Source organism: Ovis canadensis, chromosome 26, assembly GCF_042477335.2.
Source record: "Ovis canadensis isolate MfBH-ARS-UI-01 breed Bighorn chromosome 26, ARS-UI_OviCan_v2, whole genome shotgun sequence".
Classification (NCBI taxonomy): domain Eukaryota; kingdom Metazoa; phylum Chordata; class Mammalia; order Artiodactyla; family Bovidae; genus Ovis; species Ovis canadensis.
The window spans coordinates 55769979-55784222 of record NC_091270.1 but is presented as its reverse complement, the minus strand read 5'-3'; the positions used below and the strand labels follow the sequence as shown (position 1 = coordinate 55784222).

Here is a 14244-nt window from a genome sequence, read left to right as displayed (position 1 = left end):
TTTAAACCATGTAGAAGAGGGTAAACCATGTCGAAAGGTTTCCCTTAGAGGGAGTTGGGGCTGAACAATCAATGATGTAGGAAAGGGGAAAAGTAAATATGGAGACATATTAAAATACCTGCAGTGTGTTTTTAAGTATCCTCATGACTCTATAACCTGATTTAGTTGTTGAAGAACAATAAAAAGTTGCATATAACTTTATCATACAAGCCTTATTCTTTATATAATTTAAACATTTAAAAGTCTGAAATACTTTTACATTAAAATTTTAATAAAGTTTCTCCCCATAAGCGTTATCTGCAGGTTTTGCAAACTTTATCTTTTACTGTAAGCACACATCAAGTTCTATACTAACAAGGTCCTTACTGTCTAAAATACATTCTAATATAAAAATGGTTCCATTTCTTTTCTAAAATTACTGACTTTGTAGTTCACACAATATCATTTGTTAAATACAAATAAAACCAATATAAGCAGTAAATTCTGCATCATTACCATGGGATGAGGATCCAGGCCATCAAGCATTCGCCTGACATTGTTCACAATCTCTCTGGCATCATAGTTGGGCAGCTTACAGGCCCATCCTGTGCCAATGCCCTCAGCACCGTTTATTAAAACCATGGGAATTATGGGAATATACCACTCAGGCTCCACACGCTGATTATCATCATAAAGGAATTTAAGCAGGTTGTCATCCACAGCAGGAAAAAGCAGTCTTGCTAAAGTGCTAATAAAAGGAAAAAGAGAAACGTGCAGCAATGTCACAGTTTGAGAAAAAAAACTTTATACGTAATTACTTTACATGTCAGAAATCTTTTAAAAGAATGCATTTAAAAATTTTGGTTACAAGTCCTTAAACTTAATAAAATTTACTTAACTTTATTACCAAATGTGTTTCTCTCAGGCACAAAGCCAGAATAAAACAGCCCTGTTTTACTTATATTACTTACTGACTAACCTGCCTAAATTCTTCACCTGATAAGGATTTCCTCTTATTCTGACTAAACCACAAAACCCACTTTCAGCCTAAATAGTTAGATCAGAAAAATCCTTACATTCATTAGGACTGGCTTCACCAATAATTCATAAAAACCGAGATCAACAAATTTCATTCTGTATGTTATCAAATACTTTGGAACATTGACCCTGAACATGACACTCAAGCTTCTCTCTCCATAGTTAAGTTAGTTAAGATGCTCAGTCGTGTCCAATTCTTTGCAACCTCATAGACTGTAGCCTATCAGGCTACTCTGTCCATCCATGGGATTTCCTAGGCAAGAATACTGGAGTGCGTTGCCATTTCCTTCTCCAGGGGGATCTTCCCAACCTAGGGAATGAACCCAGGTCTCAACATTATAGGCAGATGCTTTTACCATCTGAGCCACCAGGGAATATGGCTCTCTCTCCATAGCTACACTTCTATTACACATTTTGTTAGTTCCAATAACCTTCAAATAGTATTTATGCCATTATATCTGCAAATTATTACCTCAACATTGTGAAAATATAACGAGGGCTTGCAGCATCTTTGCCCCCGTGAAGTCGAGTTCCAAACTGACCGATAGGCTGAAGCAAGTTGATGTTGTTGCTCCCCACAAAGTTCTGAGCCAAGTTCACAATAGTCATCATCAATGCTTGCTGCGGGACAGACACAAAGTACATTCACAAAGTTCCTCCATGAACCTCATTTTTATTAAAACACAAATCCTCAATTCTTTAACATTTCCAAAGACCTCATAAAAGCAAAAACACTTGATTATGCTGGATTATCCTCCTATTATCATTCTTCATGCCAATAAGTATAGCTCTCAATTAATTCCAGTCTCCATGCTTGCTTACTTCTCCATGGTGATAAGCAGACATCTCGGCAACAGACCCAGCCAACTGTGCAACTTTTACTTCACGCTTATCATTCCTCTTGAAACAGGTAAATAAAACTTTTCGTTGACCTGGTTTAAAACCTGATTTTAAAAAGAAAAACCCTCTTTTAAAAATATTACTCAAGATTGAGTTGCAATGTTTCTTTTAGTGACAATAATGTTCTATATATTCAAGAGAAAAAAGCAAAGATATAGTCTGCTTATTAAAAATCACTAAAATTGCTGAGACTCTAACAAAATGAGTACCTACTAACATATTTTTATATCATCTTAAGCTATTCTGAAAGTGAAGAACCAACTGAAAAACCCCTTCTAGTCTTAAAGAACTGCCGGGTGGCACCAAATTCCTTTCACAGGAGCTTTCACAACACTCATATCCCCAAAATGCCAGTTGTGATGAAAGTGTCAGCGAGTCGTCAAATAACCTAAAAACTATCATTAGAATGCCCTAAATCTGGAATGCTCTTATAAAGTAGAGATATGTTCTGGTAATTAAGAATGCAGGCTTTAGAATCTCACTAATCTGGATACTCTTCTCAACTTAGCCATGACTTTCTACACCTTACTAAACCATTAAGTCTCAGTGTCTCTTCAGTGTAACATAAATAATTACCCTCTTAATAGGGTGACCATAGATTACAAGAGATAATGTAAGCAAAGCACTCTGCTTCCTGATCACTCTTCCTGCTGTAGACCAAGGAGCACAGTGGTGAACTTTCCAGTGGATCCCAGCTGTCGTCATTACCATGGGCCCAGAGCATAGCAGAAGCAAAAGGATAATAAAACATGGCCACTTTTCTTGAGAATTTTATAATCTAATTGAGGAGGCAAAACTAACATAAGTAAAATAAGAGGCACACAACTACTGGCATAGAAGTTGACAGCACCTGAGACCAATTTCGACTGCAACTTCTAACGAAGACTTCAGAGACTGGATGTGACCGAAAGCTAGAATTAGATAGATTATAGAACCATCTGTTTTAGCTGAAAAACCAAGGGACATAAAGATAAACTAATTTTTTAAAAGTTATAAAATCAAAACACTCTAGATAAAAGACTAAAATCTGCTCCAACTACTCGGTAGCAGTCTAATTTTTTTGTCACGTTAGATAAGCTAAAGCATTAAATTTGGGGAACTGAGGTCTATGGCCATACCACCCTGAATGAGATTTATCTTGTCTGATCTTGAAAACTAAGTAGGGTTGGGCCTGGTTAGTAGTTGGATGGGAGGTTCCGGGTACTGAGGAGTAAAGGTACTTTTAAAATTTGGTCTGATAAATACTCTGGAACTTATCAAAATCACATTTTACTTTTTATTTTAAAAAGTCTCCAATAAGTTGGAGCTAAAACTTCAAAAATTTGCAAGCTATTAATAATTTATTTAGAAACTCAAAAAGGGCTTAAGATTCAAATTAAAGACTATAAAATATTTCAAAACTTCTAAAACATCTCAAAAGCAACTTTAGAATTTTAAAAATTATTATAAGGATGGGTTAAAATACATGAAATTAAAATACGCTCAATAACATTCAAAAATGAAAAAGCTTCTTAAACAAAAGCTACTTACCATCAACAAGAGATGGTATAGATCTTTCATTGTCTGAGTTTGAGAAAAGAATCAATTCCTTGTTGATGAAATCATTATAAGTCAAATGCTTGGTTGCTGTACCATATAAGAATTGCTAAGGGAAAAGTCACACAGCAATTATGTCATTATTACTACATGGATTTTTAGCCTTTCTCTTTCTTCCCCCAGATCACAGCTCTTTATGACTAACCTCTGGTAAGCCATGTAACCTACGCTGTCTCCGATCTTCCATAAAGTTCGTTAACCATTCTTTTCTGTCATCGATCTTCTTCTTACTGAATGCCTGAAAAATTCCAGATAATTTAATACATTAAAAAAAATTAATTTCACTATAGAATTAAAATTTATAAAAGCAAATAATTATTAATTTCTGGGAAATTATACAGTCTTTTCCAATACACTTCTATCAAAAATACATTTGAATAGAGGTCTCTGAATTAAAGAACTATGAAAGCAGAGCATAATCTGAGGTGATGGGGAATGACACTAAGATTAACTAGGCTGGGCTTAGAATTAAAAAGAGACATACCACAGCAAGCCAAGACTGGGAGGGGGAGGATGGCAGACAGAGGAAAAGGATACTGGGAGAGATTTCTTTTTTAATTTTTAATTGGAGTTTAGTTGCTTTACAATGCTTTGTCGGTTTCTGCTGTACAACATGAGTCCGCAATAAGTATACAGGTATGCCCTCCCTCTGAAGCCTCCCTCCCTCCCTCCCCCATCACAGAGCATTGAACTAGGCTCCCTGTGCTCTATAGCAGTGAGCTACCTTACGCGTGGTAGTACATGCAAGTCAATGCGACTCTCTCTCAATGCATTCCCCACCCCTCTGTCTAGAGAGATTTCTTAATTAACTTTGTTACCAAGGTAATGGCAGCATCATCTTCAGGACCAGCATATCTAAATAAGATACGGTGCCTTTCCATATCAGCAAAATATTCCTTGGCTTCCTTAGCTGTACTGGTACCCAACCCTGCACAATTTTTAAAATGAAAGTAAAAATAAGCCAGACAGAAGAAAAAGACAAATACTGTATGATCTCACTTGTATGTGGAATCTAAAAAAAACAAAAGTCAAACTCATAGTAACACAGAGTAGAATAGTGGTTACCAGGGGCTGAGGGAAGAGGGAAATAGAGAGATGTCAGTCAAAAGTACAAACTTTCAGTTATGAAATGAATAAATTCTGGAGAATCTAATTACAGCATAATGCCTATAGTTAATAACACCATACTGCATATATGAAAATTACTTAGAATAGACATTAAATGTTCTCTCAAAAAAAAAAAAAAGCTATAGAAATGATCAACAAAATCCAGAATGTGGGAAATGATATAGGACAAACTATCCAACTTTTTAAACAAATAAATCACACGGAAAACAGAAAAACAATATAATAAGATTTAATAGACCTATCAACCAAATTCACTGTGTGGGCTCTGTTTGGATCCTGATTTTAAATATATATATATATATATATATATATATATATATATATATAAATGAACATTTTTAATATAGTCAGGAGAATTTTAACAGATTGAATATTTAAGGTTATTAAAGAAAGGTATGATAATGGTATGATGGGCAACAAAAAATTCTTTTAGAAATACATACTAAAGTACTATCTAAATTAATTATATTATTAATGCCTGGAATTTATTAGGTTGGTACAAAAGTAATTGAGGTTTTAGACCATGAATTTTAAATCACTGTAATTAGGCTCAAACACATCTTTATTAATCAAAATAGGAACCAGTACAATCAATACAGTTTTGCCAACAAGAAATGCTTGTTTATTCTTGTAGCGTAAAAATTGGTGCTTCAGGAATCAACAAGCTCTTAGGAAGCATTTTCTGCCTCCTGCTTGTTGTGGAAGCAGTTTCCCTGCAAAAAAGTTGTTGAGATGCTTGAAGAAGTGGTAGTTAATTAGTGAGAAGTCAGGTGAATATGGTGGGTGAGGTAAAACTTCATAGCTCCATTTGTTCAACTTTTGAAGCGCTGGCTGTGTGACAACGGTTGAGCACTGTTGTGGACAACTGGGCCCGTTCTGCTGACCAAACCAGCTGCTAGCATCGCAGTTTCTGATGCAGCTTATCGATTTGCTGAGCATACTTCTCAGATGTAATGGTTTTGCCAGGATTCAGAAAGCTGTAATGAATCAGATGGACAGTAGACCACCAAACAGTGAACATTTTTTTGGTGCAAGTCTGGCTTTGAGAAGTGCTTTGAAACTTCTTCTCAGACCAGCCACTGAGCTGATCGTCGCTGGTTGTAATATAAAATCCATTTTTCATCACACGTCACAACCCGATCAAGAAATGGTTAGTTCTTATTGCACAGCACAAGAGAAGACAACTTCAAAATGATGATTTTTAAAATTTTTGTTCAGCTCATGGGCACCCACTTATCGAGCTTTGTCCACCTTTCCAATTTGCTTCTAATGCCAAATGGCCATAGAACGGTCACTGTTGAGTTCTTCAGCAACTTCTTATGTAGTTGTGAGAAAATCAGCTTAAGAGATGACTCTCAGCTGGTCACTGTCACCTTCTGACGGCCGGCCACTGTGCTCATCGTCACGGCTCTCGTCTCCTTTGCAAAACCTCTTGAACCACAGCTGCACTGTACGTTTGTTAGTAGTTCCTGGGCCAAATGTGTTGTTGATGTTACAAGTTGTCGCCACTGCTTTACAACCCATTTGAACCTGAATAAGAAAACTGCTCAAATTTGCTTTTTGTCTAACATCATTTCCACAGTCCAAAATCAATATATAATAAATAACAAGTAACAAGTCATTAACGAAAAGAACATATAGCAAGAAATGCACAGTAAAATGATGTATAATATAACCACATTTATTTAAGAATGTACTCCAATATCAAATGACAAAGTTCAACAAAGGAAAACTGCAATTACTTTTGCACCAACGTAATATTTCAAACTAATGGGAAGGCGATGAGAAGAGTTCAGATGAAACAAGATTGTTCATGAAATGATGACACTTAAGTACATGGGAAGCCCATTAACCTATTCTACTTACATAAAATTTTCCATAATAACTCTTTAAAAATCAGCAATAGTTGTTTTTGAAAGCTAAAAGAGATAAACTTTCAAAATATTTTATAACGCTCTCTTAACAGGAAATTTATGTCAATAGTTAAGTTCACAAAATTTAAGTGTTTTAGAATACAGACCTTTGTAGTATTTTATTTTCCAGGCTTTCTGGTTTTCTATATGTTTTTTCCACTCATCAAATTCAGGAATACTGTAGAAGGAAAGTTCCTGCTTATTTTTGCTAGCCTTAAATGAATAATAAAAAAAATTAGTTTTTCTGCTACCATTTAAGACCATAGTATAAAAGTATATTAATGTAAATAGTACCTTTACAATAGGGGTAATGAACTCTTCAAGAAAACCATGCTTCAAAAGTGATGGCCAATTGTGATGGATGAAATTAATAAGCAGGCCTTTTATGTGAGAACCATCTTGATCCTAAATAAGTATCAGTAAAGAATGTCATGATAATTTTATGAAATTACTTATATAATCAAATTTTTAAATATATGAATGCAGCAATGAGGCAAAATTCCATTCACATTTTAGAACTGCATTGTACAAAACAGATTATTCTTTGGATGATTAAAGAATTTCTTTCTTAAAATTCAAATAAAGAATATAGCTATGTGATAAACTGAATCTTTCTGTCGCTATAAAACATACTACCATTATCTTTTTTATAGTTTCCCCAGATTTCACTAGAAGACAGAAATACAAGAAACACAGTTATAATGCCACTTCACTGAAAGGAGAAATCTATGGAATACAAGTATTCACAAGTCTTCTCTTAACATAAAAACTGATAAATTTCTGCTTAAAACTACACAGCAGCTTCTCAGTTGAAGATTTTCCTACAAATGCTTTCAGTTAGAGTACATGAGACACAAGTAGTTGGATGGATATGAAACTATTCAATTTTATGTGTATGCTCAGTAAACTCAGTCATGTCCAACTCTGCGACCCCCTGAACTGCAGCCCACCAGGCTCCTCTGCCATGGGTATTCTCCAGGCAAGAATGCTGGAATGGAAAACCGGAAGATCTCCCAGGGGATCTTCCCAACCCAGGGACTGAACTCAGGTCTCCCACACTGCAGGCGGCTTCTTTACCATCAGAGCCACCAGGGAAGCATATGAAACTCTTCAGTTTTCTAGTTCTTGCCTAATTATTGCCATTTTACTATTCAAATCCTCCTAGTTTTTTGTGAATCCCCAATTATGCTATCATAAACAAATATTAGACATCTTCCTAAATTTCACCATTTCCTTCCTGTTTACAGGCAAGCTTCAACGTCATAATACTGCAGTGTGTTCAACTCTTTCCAGATTTACTGAATTTAAAAACAGTTTAAAATAACTAACCAAAAAGGTCGCTACCATAAATTAGATAATGTAAAATGTACTTCACACAAACCCTGCCATTAAATATTATTATTCCCCTTGAAGTATAATCATTTTCAATTTACTATCTTGGAACAAATCTCATGAAACAAATATCCAAAGGACATTCTAAAAAAGAGATGTTTTATTATGTAGCAACTTTTAACCAACCTGATCAGTCATAATCATAATCTTTCCATAGCGCAAAGTTTTCAGAGATTCTGCATCATCATAACTTTTCTTATATTGTAGACCAACTATTTTAATAATATTGTTTATTTCTGCATTTTCCATGATCTGTGCAAAAATGAAAAGAATTGCAAGTATTTTAAAGTGTCAAAATATACAAAAGATGAGTCAGAATTGACACATAAAAACACAACAATTTTAGTTAAAGTAATAAATTGTCATAGACACATGTGGGTACATATGTAGATACACACCTGTTTGTGAGAAGCTTCCCGCACGTTAAGAATCTTCCCCCTGAGGGGAAAGACGCCGTATCTGTCCCTCCCGATCACACCTAATCCGGACACGGCCAGGGACTTGGCAGAGTCTCCTTCTGTCAGGATCAGCGTGCACTCCAGGGAATGTTTGCCACCTAAGAGAGATGAGCAATGATACATACTCCAAATCTCCTAATCTTACCAATGAAAAGCATGAAACCAAAAAATTAACAATCACAATGATAGTAAAACATTGTAAAGAGTCATCTTATATTATGCTCAGTATAATGTAAAAATGAGGCACATTTTATTGAAGTTTTATCCCCCCAAAATTATAATATGTGTTATATGTGACAATTTTAGTGAAATTATCCTCTGAAAATAAAATCCTATATATGTAGAAAATTAAAACCATCTATAACTGAATAAAAACTTAAAATCTAAAAACCAAACAAAAACTGAATCTTACCAGCATCATTAGCATCGTCCAATTTGGGAATACCTTTGATTTTACTGTACTTTACTGATGAACACTTCTTGTTCAGCTGTGTCTGAGCCTTAAATTTCACCCAGTTCAGGATACTTTCTACAATGCCACAGTTAGAGGCCTAAAAATCAAAGAAGCAAGCAAGAAGTTCACACCTAATGTAATATTTGGAATCTGGGCAGTTGTAATGCAAAATGATAAGGATATATGATGGCAAATTATTCTAATTACAGTAAATTAATTGAGGCAGCTAATCACCATAACCTATTATATGGAAATGTAAACACATGAGAAAAAGGCAACTTTACCACATGTGAAAAAAATTTTATTAGAATAAACTCCATAAGAAATATACACAGCTTTTGTTACAAGTTAGTTTTGTTAAAATGAACACAGTAAAGGCTGATCCACCTATGAATTTACTACCTGGGCAATTATAGACACTGACATTTCTGATATCCTTCAACACAAAAACATGAATCTGGAATTCACTATGACAAAAAAAAATATTAACATGAAGGGAGTATCAGGATAAACTTAAGAACTTATGAATAGTCCTTATTTTTTAAAGAGCTTGGTGATAAGGATTCTAACATTATACATGTGTGTCATTCTGCAGTGAGTTAACGGGTGATACGATGTCAAACTCTACTCCCTGAAAAAGTAAAGCGTCTCCAAGTTTGAGTTATTTTTCATCAACCTGGGTAGTTTGATTATAGGTGTATGAAATAAGTTTTCTGGAACGTTTCAAATATAAAAAGAAGTGAACTATGTTATCAAATCTAAACCTCCTTTCCCAAAAATGAAAAAGTATAAAAATTACAATCAAATTACTTTATAAAAAGAACAACTGTGAAGAGGGGAGAAATTTGGGAAATGATTAGCATCAGGTCAGCGGTATTCAGAATTTATTACAATCAGACCCCAAAGTACTATTCTATAGGCCTTTAGCTAAACCTAAAAATCAACTTTTGTTTTTGTTCATGAGACCCTACCTTTGAAATTCCAATACCAAAATTTGATAAAAATGTTATTTCTATTGAAATATTACACAATATTCCTCCAAAAAAACTAAAAACTTTCAAAGAGGAGGGGCTGTAATTTATTTATCTCTACATTCCCAGGGCAAACATAAAGGCACTTAATATATATATGTTTGGTGGCACTGGTGAACAAGAGAAACGAGGCAAAGCTTATTCAGAAAAAACTATAAAAAATTATTAGCAGCCACAAGTTCAGTTCAGTCGCTCAGTCATGTCCGACTCTTTGCGACTCCATGAATCGCAGCATGCCTGGTCTTCCTGTCCATCACCAACTCCCGGAGTTCACTCAGACTCATGTCCATCGAGTTGATGATGCCATCCAGCCATCTTATCCCTTTCTCCTCCTGCCCCCAATCCCTCCCAGCATCAGCGTCTTTTCCAATGAGTCAACTCTTCACATCAGGTGGCCAAAGTACAGCATCATTTTAGCATCATTCCTTCCAAAGAAATCCCAGGGTTGATCTCCTTCAGAATGGACTGGTTGGATCTCCTTGCAGTCCAAGGGACTCTCAAGAGTCTTCTCCAACACCACAGTTCAAAAGCATCAATTCTTCGGCACTCAGCTTTCTTCACAGTCCAACTCTCACATCCATACATGACTACTGGAAAAACCATAGCCTTGACTAGATGGACCTTTGTCGGCAAAGTAATGTCTCTGCTTTTCAATATGCTATCCAGGTTGGTCATAACTTTTCTTCCAAGGAGTAAGTGTCTTTTAATTTCATGGCTGCAGTCACCATCTGCAGTGATTTTGGAGCCCTAAACAATAAAGTCTGACACTGTTTCCACTGTTTCCCCATCTATTTCCCATGAAGTTTATGGGACCGGATGCCATGATCTTCGTTTTCTGAATGTTGAGTTTTAAGCCAACTTTTTCGCTCTCCTCTTTCACTTTCATCAAGAGGCTTTTTAGTTTCTCTTCACTTTCTGCCATAAGGGTGGTGTCATCTGCATATCTGAGGTTAGTGATATTTATTCTGGCAATCTTGATCCCAGCTTGTGTTTCTTCCAGCCCAGCGTTTCTCATGAGGTACTCTGCATAGAAGTTAAATAAGCAGGGTCACAATATACAGCCTTGATGTACTCCTTTTCCTATCTGGAACCAGTCTGTTGTTCCATGTCCAGTTCTAACTGTTGCTTCCTGACCTGCATATAGGTTTCTTAAGAGGTAGGTCAGGTGGTCTGGTATTCCCATCTCTTTCAGAATTTTCCACAGTTTATTGTGATCCACACAGTCAAAGGCTTTGGCATAGTCAATAAAGCAGAAATAGATGTTTTTCTGGAACTCTCTTGCTTTTTCCATGATCCAGCGGATGTTGGCAATTTGATCTCTGGTTCCTCTGCCTTTTCTAAAACCAGCTTGAACATCTGAAAGTTTACAGTTCACATACTGCTGAAGCTTGGCTTGGAGAATTTTGAGCATTACTAGCGTGTGAAATGAGTGCAATTGTGTGGTAGTTTGAGCATTCTTTGGCATTGCCTTTCTTTGGGATTGGAATGAAAACTGACCTTTTCCAGTCCTGTGGCCACTGATGAGTTTTCCAAATTTGCTGGCAGATTGAGTGCAGCACTTTCACAGCATTATCTTTCAGGATCTGCAATAGTTCAACTGGAATTCTATCACCTCCACTAGCTTTATTCTTAGCGATGCTTCCTAAGGCCCACTTGACTTCACATTCCAGGATGTCGGCTCTAGGTGAGTGATCATACCATCGTGATTGTCCGGGTTGTAAAGATCTTTTTTGTACAGTTCTTCTGTGAATTCTTGCCACCTCTTCTTAATACGTTCTGCTTCTGTTAGGTCCATACCATTTCTGTCCTTTATCGAGCCCATCTTTGCATGAAATGTTCCCTTGGTAGCTCTAATTTTCTTGAAGAGATCTCTCGTCTTTCCCATTCTGTTTTCCTCTATTTCTTTGCATTGATCACTGAAGAAGGCTTTCTCATCTCTCCTTGCTATTCTTTGGAACTCTGCATTCAGATGCTTATCTCTTTCCTTTTCTCCTTTGCTTTTTGCTTCTCTTCTTTTCACAGCTATTTGTAAGGCCTCCTCAGACAGCCATTTTGCTTTTTTGCATTTCTTTTCCATGGGGATGGTCTTGATCCCTGTCTCCTGTACAATGTCACAAACCTCTGTCCATAGTTCATCAGGCACTCTATCAGATCTAGTCCCTTAAATCTATTTCTCACTTCCACTGTATAATCATAAGGGATTTGATTTAGGTCATACCTGAATGGTCTAGTGGTTTTCCCTACTTTCTTCAATTTAAGTCTGAATTTGGCAATAAGGAGTTCATGATCTGAGCCAGTCAGCTCCTGGTCTTGTTTTTGTTGACTGTATAGAGCAGCCACAAGGCTCAGTTATAAATCTAAGATTTATTATTTATATTTTCATCTTGTTTCAGAAAGGTTAAGGCAGCCTAAATAAATATGTGCTAAAATGAAAAAAAAAATGTAGAATATGGTAAATTTTATGCTAGACATATGTTACCATAATTTTTTAAGTTACATCTACAAAATCAGTAGATGAATTTGAAAGGAATGGAAAAGATGAAGACAGGAGTCCTGTGAGGACCTGTACATTTTTTAGAGGCAAAACTGGCTTTTTAAAGACCAATGCAAACTGAAAACATAATTAGTTACATGATTCCCTACTTTAAAGCTTGGCAAAATAATCAACTGTTTTATGAAACAGTGTCTATCTAACCTTTGAAGTTTTCAGAATCAAGCATTTTGGTTTTTAGGATAAGTATGCCTGTATCTGCAGTTAAAATAACAAACTAATCAGAATAAATAAATCAAGAAAACTACTTAATCAACTCTAAATTAAACAAAAAACACTGAAAAGTAATATACGTTTTACTCACTGCTTTAAAAAATTTTTCTGATAGTTGGCATTTGGATCCAAAACTTTTGGGCTGCAAAGTCATGTTTTCCTTAGTCTGAGAATCAAAAGTTGGATTTTCAATAAGGCAGTTAATAAAAACCCATATATGATTTTTTACCTGTTGAAAACATATCCAAAGAAAGGTCAATATCAGAATTGATTATTACTTAACAATTCAACAGAACATATAAAACATCACTTACTTGAAATGGTTTCACTGACACACCAGCTTTGTTCTTTTTCTTAACCACTTCAATCAGTTTACCAACAACTTGGTCTACTACATAATCCACATGCCGTCCACCCTAAAGAGGAAAAAAAAAAAAATGAATACAAAATCTTCTATAATTAAGGCAGCAAAACAGTAACATTCACAGTTTTCTAGAGTGAGCATTTAATCTTCAACACAACTTTTTTAAGTTAGTATGACTATATTACTCACCCTATATATCAGAGGTAATATGATAAGTCTCAGAAGGAAAGAGCTGGGATTTAAAACATAGTCCTTTTGGCCACAGAGCTAATTAGCAACTCTATATAACTCCCCACCAAGTGAAAACAATGAAAAAGAGACACGGAGGTGAGAATGAACACTGGCCTGGTGGTAGCAATGACGCTCACAAGACTGCCACTTAGGGACCATGGTAGCCATCAACAGTGTCTTCCCTTTCATGTTCTGGGCAAATCCAACTGCACTTTTAACTGGCAACATGTCCAGTTACAAAGATTTACCAATCTAGACTCCCTTGCAGGTAAAGGGACCCTTGACCCAGTTTTAGCCAGAGAAGCTAGCAGAGGTCCACTGGATCAGGTTTCCAGGAACAATACTGAATTCCTGATAAAAGCGGAGAGATATAATTCACATATGCATTTGTCCAACTTCATTCTCTCCTTAGGACTTAGAAAGGTGCAGCAGACATATTAAAGGCATGAAAATGAAAGCCATATGCTAAGAGAGGCAGAAAAGAAAGCAAGCCAGGAAGAGAACAGGACCCTGTTGACACTGTAAAGTCACAGAACCAGACTAAGACTGCATGCCATCAGTCCCCAGAAGAGGAAAAGGAAAACCTTCATATGCACAAACCACTGCATACTAGGTTTCTATTACACATAATAAAATGCAATCCAATCTGATACAGGATTTCTGTTGACTAGAAAAAGTGATGCTAGATGATAAAAAATAAGTTCAAACTTGAACAAGAGTGACAAAGTGATAGCTCATGGCTTTATTCTAAAATACACACTTATATTGCCCAATATTTCATTATGGTCAATGGATAAATGCATATAGATGAGAAGAATTTCATTTGATTTGGAAATTTAAAAGCCTACAAAAAAGGTTCAAACTCCTTAGAACCACAGGTAAGGTATTTCACGATGTGATCTCAAAACAGACTCATCTCTTATTATTTGTTCTTTTACACTCAAAACTCAGAACACAGAACAAGGAATTTGTTATCATTCTAAATTCCATAAAATA

At 35.8% G+C, this 14244-nt stretch overlaps 1 protein-coding gene across 4 annotated transcripts in view; it reads right to left on the bottom strand.

Moving 5' to 3' along the window:
* TOP2B (DNA topoisomerase II beta) overlaps positions 1-14244 on the bottom strand; it is a 62592-nt gene that overhangs the window by 21540 nt on the left and 26808 nt on the right. For all 4 annotated transcript variants that reach the window (XM_069572804.1, XM_069572806.1, XM_069572801.1 and 1 more), the window contains exons 9-21: positions 12968-13069; positions 12745-12882; positions 8817-8955; positions 8345-8502; positions 8073-8198; positions 6849-6959; positions 6662-6767; positions 4332-4441; positions 3659-3751; positions 3448-3562; positions 1840-1961; positions 1490-1638; positions 496-727 (exon numbers count right to left, since the gene is read on the bottom strand). In XM_069572804.1, the coding sequence (XP_069428905.1) occupies positions 496-727; positions 1490-1638; positions 1840-1961; positions 3448-3562; positions 3659-3751; positions 4332-4441; positions 6662-6767; positions 6849-6959; positions 8073-8198; positions 8345-8502; positions 8817-8955; positions 12745-12882; positions 12968-13069 (1701 nt within the window). The remainder of the gene's footprint in view (positions 1-495; positions 728-1489; positions 1639-1839; positions 1962-3447; positions 3563-3658; positions 3752-4331; positions 4442-6661; positions 6768-6848; positions 6960-8072; positions 8199-8344; positions 8503-8816; positions 8956-12744; positions 12883-12967; positions 13070-14244) is intronic.